Genomic DNA, 19,192 nt, shown 5'->3' with positions numbered 1-19,192 from the left:
GTTTGTGCTTATGCCTGAAATTCATATTTAAACGCTGCATATTACCTGCAGGTTGTAAAAAGGGAAAACATGTTTTTTTTTAATCTATGATTGTCGAAGTCTTCCGCAGAGCAGAGCTAATGCAACGTAATGGTCTGTCACCTAGTTAAACAAAATGCATTCAATTTAATTATAATGGAAAAAAAACTTGCAGATTTCAGAAAACAACAGTTTTAGCATTCGGCAACCAACCTACAACTGCTTTTGACAACCTAAAGTGCAAAATAACGATTGCATAATGCATGGCTTATAAACGCGCACAAGATAACATGGCTGGTGAAACCAACTCTTTGTTCATCCACTGCTAATGCTGTCCAAGCCCCAACGATGTAAACACAGCCAGTGCAGCAATTGGCTTTGGTAGCGATTATAAATGTGGGAGGATCAACTTGAATCCTGGAATGGACATGATACCCATTAATTATTTTGTCTTTGATCAGCAGTGGTTGAAAATTTGAATGTCATCTTCTTCATCATCATCAGCAACAACCATGATCAATCCGATGATGGATGAAGACCTCCCGAAGCCATCACCACCACTCACAGTCCCATATTGCAGCACTCCACCCAGCACCTGCACACAAGTCAAGCTCATGGCTCCATCTCCACGGTGGACGTCCTCTCAGGAACATTTCCCCACTCGACCGCTCTTCTCTTCCACTGGCGATCGTGCCTTCTGGGGACGGGTCTAGGGATGGCGATTAATGTTTTTGGCAGTCACTCGGGTCATTTAAGCTGAGCGTGCATTCTCATCGATGTGATGATCTTCATTCAATCGCTCAGTGTGAACCCATGCACACAGCTCACCATTCGTATTTCCTCACTTTTGAGCGTTTTTTTTTCCCATAGTCTTTGTCAATGTTCATGTTTCTGATCCAGATGTCAAAGCAGCTAAAACAGATTGATTAAAACCTTTTGTTTTTGCACACTTCCCATCTCTACATCGATATTAATTTAATTAACGTCCCCCAGCTGAGTCCGGCCATCACCAAAAACATGTGGAATGTTCGCCATTGGCTCAGGGCCACCAACAAACGGGAGGAGCAAGACTCCAATGCTTGAGCTGTGACAAATTTCCAAGTCATCCAGACATAAATCTCGGCTGAACGTAGCTTTCTTCCCAGACATTACTGGTTTGCACTTCTAAGTGCAAAACGCCTGTAGAATGCCCAGAAGCATGAAATGCCAATGGATGATAGGGTTCAATAATGGATCATAGTGTGTTTTTGTTGTTGATGGATAGAGTGAAACCCAGGATAAACATTTGATTTAAGAAAAAATCATGATCTTTACCTTTGAAAATACAAACATGTTACAACTCACCAAAAACATTGTCTGGTCTTGTAATAATGCCCATCACAGCCTCACCCTAATAATAGTAAATAATGCGATTTACAAAGCACACAATATTTCACAGAAATAAATGACCACGACTCAGAGGTGTGGTGCCACGCTCGTTGCCACTCGAAAGCCAGGCATGTATCTTGAAAGTCGGTGTGGATTGAGTGGATTGGGATGATGGCCACGTTCCAGACAGAGGGGACGACCGTGGATAAACAACGCCTAAGCGGTCTCCATGGTCCTGCTGCTTGGTGTAGAGAGGAGGAGGAGCTCGGGAGTCGTGCTGCCATTGTGGAGGAGGATTTGTGGAGGAGGATGAGGAGGAGAGTTCCACTGTGAGCTGTAGCGCTGTGCGACAGCAGCGAAGAGAGATACGGGGGACAGCCGAGAGTGTAGGCACGGTGGTGGCGAAGGCAACAGGGGACCTTGTAGCTGGCCCCTGCTGGCGATGGCGAAGGGAGGTGATGGAATCTAACCGAGAGTGATCGGCACCGAGGACAATTATTATAATTAGTTGCTAATTTATTCAAGAAAGATACACCTCAGTAAAAAGACAAAGTTTAATACCTGGACATGGCTGACACCAGCAGCAGATCACATTTGATCCTGTCCCCAAGGACTGCCCTTCGCCATCCTGCACTGCCCAACATGAAGTGAAACAAGCACCCAGACTGCCTGCATGAGAGGAGGCCGTCGTCCAGCAATGTATTGACAGAGGGATGTAAGTCATTAGGTAAAAATCACATTGTGAATACCACGTGATTTTAAATGGCTTAGTGCTGCTCTGAGGAAGAGTTCAGAATTCTGCTATGGAGATTGAATAAAATATTCAGAATGGGGGTTTTAAGTCGCATGCCTCTTCATCATTCATAGGAAAATTGCATTAACGTCAGCCTGCCTTTATTACATTTCCACAAAAATATTTTTTGGGAGGAAAAGGTAACATCTAAGGTGTGTAACACTGTTTGTAATTAAATGATATGCTGTTGTGCTGCAGATTGTTGATTCAAATGATGCATTTTTAGTTTAAAATAAGACAAAACACATTGCAATTACCATTAGAAACATTTATGGGAGCATATATTTATTCCTTTTCACTCCTCACAAGGCCGAGCTTGGGCTATGTGCACCCGTCCAATTCCTCACTGAATGTAATGATAAACTGAAAAATAGTCATTCCATTGCCTGCTGCGTATAAATCACAAAAGGCTAACATTAAGATCCGCATTACAATATTATAAATTAACTCTTGCAATGGTTTGATAAAAAAAATGAAGTTTAGTGGTAGGGTAGGTTTGTTGTAATCCTGTGCTTTGGAGCCAGGGTTTTTGGATGTGCAGATGCCATTGTGTGTGTGTGTGACTCACAACATGCAGGACTATGAGGTGGCCTCCGATGGGTAGTACAGGAAGAAGGTTGCTGACCTATTTCAGTGTAACTTTGGTTGTTATCGCTTCATATGTCGGCCTCCTCGCTAGTTGCCTTCTGGAACATTCTGAAAAAGATTATTGAAATCCATTGAGCCTGAACTGGTTATATGAAGGCCATAATTATACTACGACAATGTTTTTTTTGTTACATGATATAACTACGGTGATGCATATTCTTGGTTCTTTAGGTAAAGTCACGTAGAAGGGAAATAATGAAATAATAAATCAAACATAATATAATGCAATTATCTCCACGTTTCGGCCACAACGCAAGCAGCCATCCTCAGGTGAAGAAACAGAGCTGTCAGAAAGACAGCGTCTTGATGAACACTGCTAAGCTTGGCAGCGTATTTTAAGCTGGGTGGGAAGAGGAGAGAGCCTTGATAAAGGAGTTTACATATCAACAGAGGAATTTAGCATATTGATGACAAATGCAGATATGGCGTTAGTCACACCTTGCGGAATGTGTAGGCGGTGGGTTGTCCCAAAGTCATATTACGCTCGTGTATTATGTAGAATTAGCAGTAATCAAGGGAGGGACATTTTAATAACGGTGGTGCAGTGGTTGGCCGCAGTGTTTTGAGCCCGGTGATCTGAGTTCTAGACTAAGACTATGATTCAACTAAACATTTGGACAAAATTAACACTGCCTGCCCTCATCTACATGACCTATCGACCGACAGTCACACTTTGACGCTTGCTCTGTCCGTCTCTGTCCCTTGCTCCACCCTGCCACGGCAGACAAGGGCTACCCCCTGGGCCCTGTGTTCCAAGAGCAGCCGGTGGACACGGAGTTTTTCGAGGAGCAGCCCGACAGGACCGTCACACTGCACTGCTGCGCCCGAGCCAACCCGCCCGCCTCCTACAGGTGCCGGTCACGTGGCAGCCGCGCCGCCTCACACACACAGCCATGCACGGCACGCGCACGGCGTGCACTACACCATCAGCAGCTGCTGTTGCTGTCATTCGGCACGAAGTGATGACGTCAGCACAGAATTTGAGCCGGACTCTGCACTTTGAGGCAATGTGAAGTGTTGAAAGCTCTCCCGCAAGGGGGACATCGGGACAGACCCAGGTGCTATGGTTTGACTCAAGATGACTGGTAGATGCACCACCTGCACATCCCATTGTGCTAGCTTCTTATGTGTTGTATTAGCTGCCTGGAACTCCGCTCGTTGTTGTGAGCCCCACCCCTCTGTCCTCTTATTGCTGGGGGGTAATTGCCTTCAAACTGCCCAGTAGCATCTTCCACGAGCCTTCTCTACAGAGGCCAACCTTGATGCTACTGATCATTCATCTGCCATTGAATTCAGTTCCAAAGCCACCCATACACACATCACTCTGTCTTGTCTCGAGTCAGTGCCATGTCCATATCGCTCCCTCTGTCTGGCCAAAGAGAAACTGCTTCGGCAATGCGCGCATAGAATGCATTGGCCCATGTGGTGCACATGAATTGATCAAGTGAGCAAATATTGTACGTGTGGTCCACAAAAAGGTGCCAGTAAGGTGTGTGTTTAAAGCACATGGCAAACATGGCATAGGATTAACGCTGTCAAATGTAGAGCGTGAGCTTGAAATATTCTCGTCGGTGAAAATAATGTTTCTTGTGTGACCTCACACACATGGGGAAAGAATGTATGAATGGAACAGAATCATTTTGTTATCCTCAGATTATTTAATCTGCTATGCAATGTAGTGGATTATTCAAGGTGAAAACACGCATGAATCAAGTTATATTCTGGAGCTTCTCACAAAAATAAAATATGTTCGGTCTTCGGCCAACTGTACTTCTAGACATGTATATAAACCAACAGCATTTGTTTGAGAAAGCAAGCTCTTGATCGATTTCAAACTTCTGGGTCTCATCAGCAGTCAGGCCTAACAGCCTGGTAGTTTTACTGTGTCAGCACAATGTGTTTCAGCAGTGTTCTGTAGCAACGTTGCAGCCCTCATCAGTGTTCAGGAAATCTCTGTTGCAGCAGCCTGCTTTTAACAGGAGGTGGCTATGGTCAGTAGATGGGTAAGTCACGACTAGAATCGGCATGAAAACCCATTTTACTGTATCACATTTCACCGCCCATAGCACATGGAGACCAACTGTGATCATTAATGCAATCCTTTTTTACGCAGCTAGGATAGATATAAACATATTTAGACATTGTAGAAATGATACACATAGCTCCGTTGGTGCAGTAGACCAGTTCCCATCAATAGGAACATACGTTTTACTTCCAGCTTGGACGACTCATCCAATTCTGGGTCAATGCAATCTACACCTGTGCCTGTAGATGGTTGTTTGTGATAATATCAGGCTAGGCTGTCCAGTAGAATCTCTTTGATAGGTCACAACCTGCTCATGAGCCTGGGATAGATTAAAACCAATTAAACAATTGCTATTTGCTAACATTGGTTTGCAATGCCTGTTAGTCAAAGGAATACTAGTTTTATTTTTTACTTTGGTGATGATTCTGACAACTCACCTTTTTGTTTATTATATTACAATTATTATATAAGCTCTAGATGGTGCGCAAGGTAACCAACATTTCCCATGAATACTGTTGTAAACATTACATGCTTTTAGGATGGCCTAAAGCACCAATGTAACTTAGTACTTGTAAGTTGTTTTAAAATGCATACTTTACATATTTCTACCTTTCATCAGCCTCATCATCTTCATGTTTGCAATGTCTCTATAATTAATTACAATTCTCAAAGCACAGACAATATTTCACAAGTAAAACCATCAAAGGCAGACACAACACACACAAACATTATTTATGTGCAGTACTTAATATTATGAAAACTAAATTAAGGGTTCATATTCTTGGTTCTTTCGGTAAAGTCACGTAGAAGGGAAACAATAAAATGATAAAAATATAAAACAATGTTATTTTATTGTTTCCCTTCTACGTGACTTTACGGAAAGAACCAAGAATATGAATCCCTGCAGTCACGAAAGCTTTAAATCCAAATTTTAATTAAGGATGTCATAAGCATGAAGAAAAACAACTAATCCCGATTCTTCAATATAAATGATGACAACCGAGTTATGCTTCCAAAGGCGATCGCTATAAATGCGGTTGCTCGTTCCTTTCTGCAAGGTCAGCACATCCCTGTTTTTGTTGTTTAACTTCAGTTTCGTTTGGAATAGGCTTATTTTTTGTTATGATTATGCTTGTTTTCCTATGAAAGGCTCTTTGAACCTCAAGACTCAATCAAGACTCATTCCAGGAGAGTCCTGCCATGTTTTCATAGTAGGCGGGCTATCGTGTGTAATCCCGACTGAGTAATTGCAGGTATTTTTTTTGCATGTTTGGCCAATACCAGTGACATCGTTTTTTTAGTTATGGAAGGACATTGGAGAAATCCATTCAGAGGAAGGTGAGAACATAAAAACGCTCAAGTCAGGAATCGAACCCAGGGGTTTCTTCTTGTGAGGCACGAGTATCACTGCTGTGCCACCCTGCCGCCCTCCTATTGGTAATGCGACGGCAGTGCGTCACACCTTAGGGATATACCACGTGTTGGCACATGGGCCCTTGAAAGCTGATTATAATTGTATGTTTTGGAGAAAACACTGATACAATACAATGTGGATTATAGAGATGATAAATGCAACCACATTTGAATATACTGTACAAAATAATTGGACATATGCATCACGAGAATGGGGGGATATATTACACTACTGTGGGTTTTTTTTAGAAGAGACGGTCACTCAAATGCAGCTGAGATGAGAAGGTCTTAAGCCTGGACTTTAACAGGGGCAGGGAATTGACAACACAGATGGCTAGGGGAGAAAGAGCAATCTCCCACAGATGAAAGGTTGATTGGGGGCTTTGACAGAAGGCCTTGGTTGCTCGAGTGGTGAGCGCATGAAAGGGGATAGATTGAGATGAGAGCAGAGAGCTCGGCAGGGGCGAGTCCATGGAGGGTCTTGGAGACGGTGAGGACAGCCTTGTTGACGTGGAGCTGAATCGGGAGCGAGTGCAGAGATGTGAGTATCGGGGGGTTGGGGGGGGTCTCCTTTATGAGTGCAGCAGGTGAGACATCAAGCACCTTGAAGCAGGCTGCGGGGGTGACTCTGCATATTCCCATTGGACTTTTCCTGGAGCCGTGCTGCCTCGCAGCCCAACTCATTCCAGGCACCAGCCAATTGAAGTCAGGATTATGGTTAGACCAGAAGTGAGACCCCCCCTCTCTTTACCGGCTCTTTTAGGCTACTATTCAATGCTGGCCAAACATCTTGGAAGAGGTGGCAGTACCCACACTTTACTCCACCACATGCGACCTGCTGATCACCTAATTAGTGTACCGTATACACTGCTGAGTGGAGAGGTGGAGAGCAGGGGGGCGGGGGGGTTAAGAAACCTGGCCCATTGTTTCAACTGTCGTGCTGAGAATCCTCTGGTTTGCAAGTGATTGGTATAACCATTTACATCGAGGCAGAATCTTTAGCTTAAATTGAAACCAAATGAATTGGTTCACACAACACAGCAGCAAATTATTTATTCTGTGAATACTTCTGGACACGATGGCAACTCAGCTGTATGTTTAAAAATAGGCCGTTTAATAGAATAGGGAATGTCCAGACATCCCACATGCCGTTGTTTCCCAATGCACTCCTGGATTTACGGCCATTTCTCAAGACTAGTGTTTTGGGTTTATTTTTAAATCAGTAGAAATAAAACTTACTTTGTTTCAACTTCTATATTCATTTACTCATGCGTTGCCTCTAACATTTGTTTGGGGTAAGGGCTGTGAGTGGGCGCCTACCAAGGCCTGCATGGATTAGGAGTGGCTGGTGTGGCCAGAACCACTCCCACGCTGCCATTTGCCATCCCCAGCGCTGGTGATTACCACTCAAGTTGAATTACTTTCTGACAGAGGCTTGGGACAGGCCCCAAAAACTATTGTATCTGGTTGTTGTTGATGAACAGGTATTGAACATGAGTCATGAGGTTCATAAAACAGTTTTGTGGTGGATATTACATTCGGTTTAACACGTAGGCTTTCGCGACCAATATTATTATGGATATTACATTGTTCTTTACATTCACTCACAGAAAAGATAAATATAATTGAAATAGCATTACAGATTGTTGAGGCAAGTGCTGTTTGTGAGTTTCTCGTAAGACTGGCATGGCACATGTGGGGATGGTGTGGCCAAAGCCTAACCACATTAATCTCCCCAGTGCTGATGTTTACACATTGCATCAGGTATTCATTTAAGACTGAGTCGATCCAAGGGAGCCCAAAGACTGATCCTTACATCATTCACCACTTGACGTTAGCAATGGCTTGGAATCAAACTTATAATCGCCAGGTTCACAGTGCAGTGCACAAACCACTGTCACCGCTCCCGAGCCACACGCTTGTACGCACACACATCTACGCGTGCACACGCATATTAAGGAGGAGGCTACTGGCTACCATCCCTTTTTCGTAATTAGATCTTTGCTGAATCAGTCAGACAAGCAATGTTCATAAATGCAGAAAATTTACTTTTTGTTGGGCTCACTGATGCAGTTCAGGACGTTGTGCTCATCGGGCTTTATTGGCAGAGTGTCGCCGCACGTTGTTGCACAGACAAAACGGTTGGCCAATCTCTCCGTCCTTTTGAAGGACACATGCACACATGGTATAATAATAATCATCAGGTATGAGTGTTTGCCAAAAGTCTGTTCCTCAAAGCACGAATGGGTACACCAGTGCAAGAAAATGGCATCAAAACACAAAAATACGCATAAAGACTGCTTTTCATGAGTGCTGTTAGCGAGCACCTATTAAGTGTGGTATAGCAGGGGTCCCCAACCCCCGGGCCGCGGACCGGTATCGGTCCGTGGCCTGTTAGGAACCGGGCTGCACAGCAGCAGGAGGTGAGAGCGGTGAGTCCGCGCGTGGACCGCCCATTATTTTATTATTTACCACTTCCATCCGCGCCTCTTTCCCGCACTGCACACTTGTCTCAGTCACAGTGTTGGTAAGCCCACAAGCTAACCCCTAGTAGCCAAAATGAGTAAAAAACAAACGTCGCTGGAAAGCTTGTTTGAAAAGGGGGAAAGACCAAATGATGAACCCGGTCTCTGGTGCCAAAAAGGTTGGGGACCGCTGTGGTATAGGACACGACGGGATGGCGGGGTCAGCACCACGCCTGGCCGCGTTTGTCTCCCCATTGCTGATGTTTACACACTGCATCGGATATTCATTTTAATGAGTCAACAGAGGAGAAGCCCAGGACAGATTCAAACCCCACCTGCCCACTTTGGTGAGTGCATCATAGCACTACATGATTTCAAGAAGGGTCTACCGAGACACTTGGTGAACTGGCAGCAATACCTCGTGAGCCCAGCCTACTTTTTCATAGCCACGCCCACTCAAGCACTATCGCCACCCACTCAGCGAGTGGATTCGCTCTCTCTGACGTTGGCCCTGTCGGCTCCTCGACGAGCCCCACCCACTGCTCAGGTAGCCCCGCCCTTTGGCCATACCATCGGTCGAGCGTGAGACCTGGATATCTTAAACCGGGGATAAAATTCCGACTTTTTTCATGAATTATTCAGGACACCGGAAAACCTGGTTTGACCAGGATGCTTTGGGAGCTTTAGTATCGCGTGGAAGGCATTCACGAAAAAGAATCAACCACCTAGAAATGTTGGCGTCGCTCGTAAAGACTGTAATGGGGCCAGTAACACACATGTCTGTCATTGTCTCCTCAGTACAGATACATCACACCAGGGTTACTACAACTACAGCACAGTGCCCTAATGCTACAGCAGCTCCCCCAGCACGTATGGCTACAGTGACGAACACCCCCAGATAGCCTCAACAGACTGTTAATGCATGTGCTGTTAGAGAGCTTCGATGAAGACCGCCACGGCACACGACGGGGTGAGTGGCCAATGCGACGCCCAGGTGCCTCTATCTCCCCAGTGCTGATGTTTACACATCGCACCAGGTACCCATTTAACCTACGCGAGGCTCAAGACAGGTTCGCATATCGCTTCTCACTGGTGCGCACGACCATACTGGGTTTGTAGCGCAGTGCACAAACCACTCTGTCATTGTTCTCCACGTGTGGACACACAGGCAAAATGTTATTTGAATAAGTAATAACGTCGCATGTTTATTCATGTATTTTTTATGTAAATTAATCCACTTTAATATAGTGTGTGTTGTGCACATGGTGCTGTGCAGAAGGAAGGTTCACACAGGCCCAGTGACATCTCCATAAAATGATGAAGGAAGGAATTAACGAAGTGTCCGAGTGATTCAGTGGCCAGGGTGCTGAGCCGCCACTTCCGAGATCCTGGGCTCGAATCCAGGTTTTAGCAAGTTGGCGGTCTTAGTCTGGTCACTGATGACTGCACACAGAAGACTGATCACATTACGTTTGGGATTTCACTTCATGTGGCTAATTTTCCAGCTCTGAGAGTGACGCCACAAAAATGTGTCTGTAGCAGGGTGTGCGGTAGAAACCGTCACTTGAAGGAATCTCAGAAACAGTTCTGTGATACCGCTTTCCACGGACCATTCTCTAACATGGGGCGACACACCGCTCTGAAAGATTTCCAAATGGCTACTTTGATTTATGATATCAACCGAACAATTGGAACACAACTGGGAAGAAGGCTGAAAAAAAGTTAAAGTCGTGCCACTTTAATATCCACTGCCATCCAATCACAGGCCACTCTTAAACGTGTGAACTTCATCACAAGAAGTGATCCACGCCCTTGCCCTTTAAGCGCTGATTCCGGGGCTTCTCGCCGTGTGGGGCGGCCGCCGCACTGAGACCGCCCAACGGCGCCGTACCCCCACCGTGCGTGCGCTCATGCTGCTGCCAACTCCAAGTGACCTCTCAAAGTGACCCCTCTCTTACTTTTTGACATCTCTTTGTTGGCCCTGTAATGCGCAGCGAGAAAGCTTGGAGAGATGAATAATAATGCAATGGCTTTGGATTTTAACTCGTTTTGGCCCCACTTAGCTGCATCTCCCATGAAACGGAGATGCAGCAGTAATTTGGGAGCAATCACGATCAACGTTGGCTGGGCGGCACCTTGGTTAGAGTCCCCAACTCACAATCAGAGCCGGGCACCTTAAATAAATTAGGTCGTTAAAGTAAGTACTGAGTTATGAGAAGTCAGCAGTGGTTGCCATGGAGAGTCCAGTTCCCATTGCTCAGCACCATGGGAACTGGCCGACGCCCGTTTGTGCACGAGACACTCTGTCCTTTGACTCTGAGACACGGTTAAATGCAACCTCATGTACATTTGACTTGTGGGGGGAGCTGCAGTGCAGGGGTTGCTTCACTGCACTCTAAACCCGGCGAGCTGAGTTCAATTGAAGACCGCAGCATACATCAGTGGTAAGTAATGTCTGAACCAGTCCTTGCCCCCTCCTCCACCAGCATGGTGAAGTATGGTCAAATGCACCCCACGACTTACATGACATGGGGAGATCTTCCTCCAGCGGTGAATTATTGAGAGGTGGCTGTAAATGGTAATTTTCAACTGTGATTCTCCACGATTTGTTTGGCAGTATAGTTTTAATGAAACATTTGAATTATAATCATTGAAAGACTTGGCAATGTTGCTTGTAAATTGCATAATGTGCAGAGTTAGAGTGCTCCAGTATTATTACGACAACACATTTATCAGGACATTTAATTTTCTTTGCTGTGTCGATAAATTTAATGAAACATTTGTCGAGATTTTTTTGTGCCAACGATGCTTCGGTTGCATGAAATATAACATTGTGTTGTTACAAAAAAAAAACTTGATTTGGTGCTTTCGTGACTGCAGGAATTACTCTTTGGTTCTTTCAGTAAAGTCACGTAGAAAGAGAAAATCAATTAAATAATAGCATACGACGTTTCGATTGCAACACAAGCAATCATCATCAGGCACAAATGAAAGAGAAAACAAACCTAGTAAATCATATTCTTAGTTTTTTCGGTAAAGTCACGTTATTTTGTTGTTTCTCTTCAACGTGACTTTACCGAAAAAACTAAGAATATGAATTACTGCAGTCACGAAAGCTTTAAATCAAAAACCTAGTAAACTTAGAAATATAATGCAATACAGCACAGATAGTCGGCTAACATAACAGTCAACACCCTACCTGGTTGATTACGTTCTTCCAAAGATTGCTAAATCTAAGAGAGAGACAAAACACAGAACCGGAGACACAGACAGACACATAAGCAGAGAGAGATAACACAGAGACACACAGAGACACAACGCCTCTGTGTCGAGGCCTTAAATAGAGAGAGAGGGGGGCAGAGAAAGAGGGGGGGGGGTACAGAAATTAGCATGTCAATGAGAGACCTGGCGCAACTGCAGGAAACAAGAGCAACAAAACAAATCTGCAAGTACCTCTTCTTATCACTGACTGACTCAATTATTGGCATTAATATACAGTACATATGTATGTTTTAAATGATTAGTTCATAGTTCATAGTTCCATTTAATTGGTATAGCCCTGTGAGCCATTCGGCTCTTGAATCGGGTGCAACCGCAACAAACAAAAAACAAAATCACGAACAAGAAAACATCTTAAAGTGACTGTGTGACTGTGCAAACAGAAAATCCAGGAAAAAAACATCAAAATATTCCTGAAATAGCACCGTACACCAACGCTGTGTGCAAAAATCCCAGTGGGATACAAGTCAAACAACAACAACCACAATACAACTAAGATTAAAGCCATCAGTCTAACTCCGTACTACAATAAACAAAAACATGGCCAAACCAAAAAAACGTTTTCGAAATCACCAAAATAAAAGCCATAAATGCAATGTAACAGTGATCATAGGGACTGTGACCGAATTTTTAACAATAAACTACATAAATAAATTATAACACCAAAATCTAGAGCCATATTTTAGGCCACTGAATAGCAGTGGCAGCTCGGGGTGTACAACGCCTCTAGAGCAGTTTTGAGTGAAGATCTCATAGGTAGTGATTCAAGTTGCAGTTTATTGGCAATAGCATTCCAGACCCTGGGGGCATCAATAGCAAAGGCCCTTCCTCCCGTTTTTGTACGGCAATAGGGAATGTGAAGCTGGTAAATGAGCGAAGACCTGAGGTCAAATTTGTTCTTTGAAACAGAGAGGAGATCCAGTAGGTAGTCTGCGGATTTTTTTGTAAGTACATCGTGAATAAATAAGATCTGGTGCACAAGCCGTCGAACATTAAGAGATGTTAAGTTTGACCCAATGTAGAGATCACAGTGGTGAATCCTATATGGGCAGTTCAATGAAAATCTTAAGGCTGAGTGATAGATGGAATCAAGCTTCTTCAGTACAGTACTTGGGGCTGATTTAAGATCTGCTCAGGCCAACAGCTTTTCAGGGATAATTAATTAGGTCCGACTTTGCGGGACTTCAACAGTACTACGTTAAGACTGGCTCTCGTCACAGGAATGTGTCATTTCCTGCCTCCAATAGAGGTAAGCACTGCCTTACACTCACTTGAGCAGAGAGATTGACTTTGACAAAATCACTTCTATTTGCAGAATGGTTTCTGTGGTCTGAATGAATGAGCTCTTACCTGATGATATAAATTGGCTTAATGATCGACTGACTGAAAAGTTTATTTGAGGATATTCGTGCACATGTGCTAGATGTAGCTTATTGCACATCCGCTGTTCCTCCATACAGAAGGACGTGCACTAGTCAATAAGTTAAAAAGCAACAATTCTGGGAACAGCATAAGTCGCCTGGTGAATATACCTGATCATATATTAGAATAACGGTCACACCCCAGAGCATGATGTGTTCAAGTGTCAATAGAATGGGTGCCAACCAGTGGCTCACCACCTAGAGAGACAGCTGCTGTGCTAGGCAATCAGATAAGTTGTCCGAGCTACATATGCCACGGCTAATGAGAACACTCAGCTGGAAATAATGTGCCCACACCAAGATAAAACTGAAAGGTAATGCACGCCAAGGTGAAAGGTATAATATGTAATTTACACCAAACACAAAAGCCACACTTTCCAAACAGGATCGTGGGATTCCAAACCCAATCATGCCTGGTGTCAGCGAGTGGCCTTGCAAGGTCAACGACTTTTTACAGCCAAGATCACAGCAATATATTTAAGTGGCAGCAGTGTGACTCACAGCTGCGAGGGACACCTTGCCAAGGGAGATGTTGTGAGTTCTCTATGGGCATTGTTGGCTATGATCTCCCTATTGAGCACACCGGAGTTGTAATTCAGAGGTCGCCAGTTCGATTCGATCTCCTAGCATAGCAGTGGAAACAATGGCCAACTTTATTCAACATCTCCAACCCCGCCTCTTTCCATCAAGCGGTAACGATGGCACCTCAGGTCGTCGTTGCGTGGTGGAGTAATTGTGGCTACGCCCACTGCTTCCAGGACATCTTACCAGCGTGAAAGAGTTGGCCCATATATTTTCTAGAGCTCCCTCCAATGGAGGCTTCTCTGTCTTTCGGTTTATTTATTTACTCACAACCCTTGATGGCGAAGATTCGTGGATTAAGTGGAAAGCCTCAACTGGGTACACATGAATATCTTGCTCACACCGATCTGTGCAATGCATGCTTGCATCTTTACCTTCGGCAATTGCCATTATTGAGGACCCTTGCCAAACACTGTGACCTACTATATACATGGTATAAGGCAGCATTAATCGTCAAGGTGGGAAGTGTATGTTTTTATTGTGCGTGTACATCGCTGCCAAAGTAGTGACTTATTTCTATTTTGAAGAAATTTGTGCTGCATGCAAGCCTCCACGAATATTTTAGGCAACACTATTCTGACATTAATCAATTCTACATCGTCATGATCATCATCATCATCTCATTTAACCACAATGGCCATGGGGCCACCACTGATGTCTCCTCAGGCGTCAGCGCTCTCCACGTTCGGCCATCTCTCGCAGTGTCTGTCAGCTGCTGTGCCGGGTTATCAGTCCGTGTCACCGCATTTGTCACTTAATTCATCTTGAGTTGTCCTCTTTCCTCCAAATTGTCCATCTGTCGAGGAATAAATGCCTCGATTATTTTCAAGCTGAAGCAACAGAAGAAAGTACTATTTGAACATGTACTCATTGCAGTTTCACAATTTGGTGCAGGGCTTCTGATAGGATTTAAGTACCAGCACCATGCTCAAGTGGCTTTAAAACTATTGTGCTTTCAAAAAGTAGTTGATGTCCCAGTAAGCTCTTACTTGGCAATATAAATTGATGACTAAATGATGGACCGACTGACATTGCCTATCTTAGGATGTAATTGCATTCTCGATGATGTGCGTGATGTAGTTGGTTGCTGATACTCTGTTTGACCTTCTAGGAGCCATGTGCACTTATGAAATATTAAAAGTAAATATCAAATTACACTTTGTATTGAATACCTGATGTGACAGTATTTATATAGGGTTGGGGCAGTGGCGAAGTTGGGAGCACAACACGTTATAGTCTGGCAAGCTGAGTTCAAAGCCCGACCACTGACATTTAAAACGAGTGTGAGTCCATTGCGTACACATTGCACTGGATTTTGTGAAAACTGCAGGTACAAGGATACAGTTAATACAGTCGGCACAAACAGTAAACTAGCAAATATTCGTGTGTGTTCGTATATGTAAATGTGTTTCTGCGTGCAATAATAAAAAAACATACACGCATTTTAGAACTCGCAAATATTTCTACAATGGGTTTTTATTAGCCGTAAATAAATGAATACGTGATTTGTAACGCGCACAATAATTCGTAGGGGCGAGTGGCCGTTCGTGGCGTGGGGAGCCGAGCTCGGCGAGTGTCGCGACAGAGCCGGGAGGGGCCTCGGGGTGGTGGGGCCTCGGGGCGTCCCCGGCGCGCGGTGCGGGGCCACCGCTGCCGTGGCAACCAGGAGAGACGGTGGCGCTCCGGATGGCAGCGGCTGGATGTTTATTTTTACACGTTTGGTATCAGTGGCCTTTCACAATAAAGACAAAAAGTGTACACGGTCTTTTTATCCTTCGATTGAAAGCTTTCGTGACTGCGGGGATTCATATTCTTGGTCCTTTCGGTAAAGTCACGTAGAAGGGAAATAATAAAAATAAAACAATATTTTTTTGGGTCTTTTATCTGTCCACGGCTTGGTAAAGCCCTCCCCACACCGTGTCACCCAAGTGGGCTGCTTGACCATACTTCACCCAACACACATATCCGTGTGGGTTGGTGAAGGAGGAGACAAGGACGATTTCAGATATCACTCACCACTGATGTGAGCCGTGCTGAGGAGTTAAATTCAGCTTAGGTTCATAGCAGAGTGCTAATCACTACGCCACCACTCCATCTCTCTGTGGTAGTAGTGTGCTATACAGAGTGTAACAAAAAAAAACCATGAGCATCATATAAATCAAATGTCAATTTATAACTGTCAGTGACATTCATGTCTGTAAAAATTCACCCCCTGGTGATGAGATGAAATGTTGCAACTTAGGGCTCTTATTTGATTCAAGGATTGTTTTTTGTTTGGATTATATTATTACTATACTCTTTGGTTCTATTCGGTAAAGTCACGTAGGTAAAAATAAAATAACAAAAAATCACAAATCTAGAATATATTATTACTGTTGTCTTAGTATCGTTTTATTTGCTCCATATAATTTGCATATTACGGGCATAGACTGCCAACGTTTGCGCTTACGCAAGCGGTTATGTGCATGTAAATTGTGACTTGAGAATCGATATTAATTGGCGAACCGATGCAACGCCTTACCCCCAGTTACTCGCCAGGGTTTAAGAGCCCACGTTTATGCAGCGAGTTAAAGCGGCAGGCAGTTATTTTAGCGCAGCACTCGTCCAGTCCATTAAACACTCGGAGCGAGCAGCCTTCTGGGCCCAGTCATCACCACCAAGTGCACGCGGAAGGTCAGAGTGGACGTGACGTCAGCAAGGTCATGAAGCTCATCACATAAAAATACGTTTGTGCCAACACCTCGCCATCGCTTCCGTCCTTTGGTAGATCATGCAGCTGTTGCACAGTTGATGCCCAACCTCCAGGGTTTAATCTTGCAGTCTCATCTCTACCATCTTGCTGCAGGTCATTTGGTTGCCGACCTCTGTATTGGCCTATCATGGTAACCTGCCCTCCTCTATGCTGCATTATGTGTAGCAAGGCCGTAATTATAATATATATTGGGGGGGACACATCCCCCCAAATATTCAAATATGCTCACAATGTCCCCCCCCCCCCCAATATATTGCTATGAAAAAAATTGCTATACTATGTAAATAAAAACAACAACTTGCTATACCTTGGCCACAATATCTGAACTTGTTTTCATATAAATCAATGCATAGATTTCTGTTTATATGATTGTGGTTATGGTTGTACTTTATTAATCCCTAATCTCTGCCATTACATACAATGAATCAAGAAATGGTAGAAAAGTAAAAACAGAGCAATGTAATACAATACACTATTAGACATTATTGTAAAAAAAAGTACATCCCATGTGTTAGTGAACTTTTTAATATTTTAGGCAGAAAATGAGTTTTCAAATTTAGATATTTTTCTGGGTTGGGACCCCCAGACACCCTGGAAGATTTGGTCCCCCCCCCCCAATGTTGACTCCATGACTACGGCCTTAATGTGTAGTGAGTTCAACTGAGTCGCAGACGTACTCTTTGGAGGCTACACATTTATTGATACCAACACAAAGGGGTAACTGCCTCTTCACCAGATAACAATCTCTGGTGGTGGACCACCAGGCTAACTACACTAATTACACTGGGAGTAGCTACAATGGACAGGACCCCAGCTTGGGTCTAGGTTCACGTGTTGGTGACTTGTCTCGGACGTCGAATGTAGATCTTCAAGGTGACAACAGCAACGCTGAACCCCGGTCCCTCTGGGGACCCGGCTTATATCCTCACTGGTCGTGGCCGGCTCTGCCCTCGGCCACGACCACCTTCTCGAAACCTCTACTAGGATCTCGCCCCGACACGTGACCACCCCTAGCCTCCACTTGGGGCCCCTGTGTAGACTTTACCAGGCACGTGTCCTCCGGGGTCAACCAGTTTACCATGGCCTATAATAACCCCATTCCATGGCTGGCACTCTCACACCCTTTCCTGTAGGGGTCGGCACTGCACGCCGAGCGTGGTGCCACTCAGCGCGATGACTCGGCGCTCACCGAGCCCTTCTCGGGCCGGCATTACACAGTGACATCCACGATGTCACTACACATGCATGCCTCACAACTCAGGTCTCATGGTTACCTCTGCAATACTTTCCTGTCAAGTGGATGTAGTCGTTCACCCAATGGCAGACTTAAACGCTCTTCGTTCACGTTATCAATCAGTATTTTTCTTTTTATGCCTCATGGCCTCTTTTCCAACACCTACCTTCCAGAACTTCCTTCCATGTTCATCATTGCTTGATCAACTTCCTTCATCACTGCTTATTCTATCCTGCTATTTCACATATTAACTTCGGTATGTAGCTTTACTAAAAGGCAAGACACTTATTTTCTACTTACTTAGTTTAAGTGTGGTTCTTTGACCCACACAGTAACATGGGCATTACTCCTGTTTGTACATTCATCTCTTAACGCTAAAGTTTGCAACACCTCCTCTCTCGGAGCCTTTGCGAGTATCAAGAAGAGGTTATTGTGAGTCTTCTTCTAACATCGTAAATTTGAAAGTTACCGACAAGTGGATAATATTAAAAAATAACCAACAGACTAATAATGCCTTCACCATTAAACAGAAATATGTGCCGGTTCAGATGAGTAATAACGCAATACAGTGTCAGGCACAACAGTTAGCCGCAAGGAACTTTAAGATAAACTCACAAGGCCTCATATCCTGAGGTTGTAACAGGTTATTTTTTTCTAAGGAGTCCCTTTGGTGTATGGGGGGAGTTTTGTTGTTTTTATACAGTAATGGTGTTGAGCAAAATTGTAGCAATTACCAGGTAGGGCTATTCATGTATGCAAACACCAGGCATGCAGGGTATTGCATATTTCTCCCATCAATTATTGTGGCTATGTTGGTGTCAAGCTCTCAGGTATTTGTGCAATAGCGAAGTGCAATTGCCCCAAACCTCTCCTGCTATATACATTTCCCTTGCAGGCAGTGTTGTTAATTAATATTTTAATTTATTTATCGGATGCTTAAAAGTATTTGGATTCACCCAGAAAAAGTCTGAAAATCAGGTTTATGTATGAAAAAAAATAGTTTGGGACAAATTTGGAAAAATTGACGTCACAGGAAGTGATGCTGCTGTCATGGCGTTACGTCCGAATGTCACTTGTTTTAATGGAGAATAATTATTCTTTTATCGATGGAACTTTACATAAAGTTAATTCAGTCACTGATCAGATTTAAAATTGTTACAGTTAGTGCATAAACAATGAAGGTTATTAACATT

General features: G+C 44.1%; 1 protein-coding gene across 7 annotated transcripts in view; it reads left to right on the top strand.

Moving 5' to 3' along the window:
* Positions 1 to 19,192, top strand: part of LOC116952791 (contactin-2-like) — a 353,699-nt gene that overhangs the window by 115,081 nt on the left and 219,426 nt on the right. For all 7 annotated transcript variants that reach the window (XM_032972435.2, XM_076074531.1, XM_076074532.1 and 4 more), the window contains exon 4: positions 3,552 to 3,678. In XM_032972435.2, the coding sequence (XP_032828326.2) occupies positions 3,552 to 3,678 (127 nt within the window). The remainder of the gene's footprint in view (positions 1 to 3,551; positions 3,679 to 19,192) is intronic.

This window comes from Petromyzon marinus, chromosome 48 (assembly GCF_048934315.1).
Source record: "Petromyzon marinus isolate PM22_M1 ecotype Great Lakes invasive population chromosome 48, UKy_Petmar_22M1.pri1.0, whole genome shotgun sequence".
Classification (NCBI taxonomy): Eukaryota; Metazoa; Chordata; class Hyperoartia; order Petromyzontiformes; family Petromyzontidae; genus Petromyzon; species Petromyzon marinus.
Note: the sequence above shows the minus strand (reverse complement) of the source record. Positions and strands in the feature narration are given on the sequence as shown.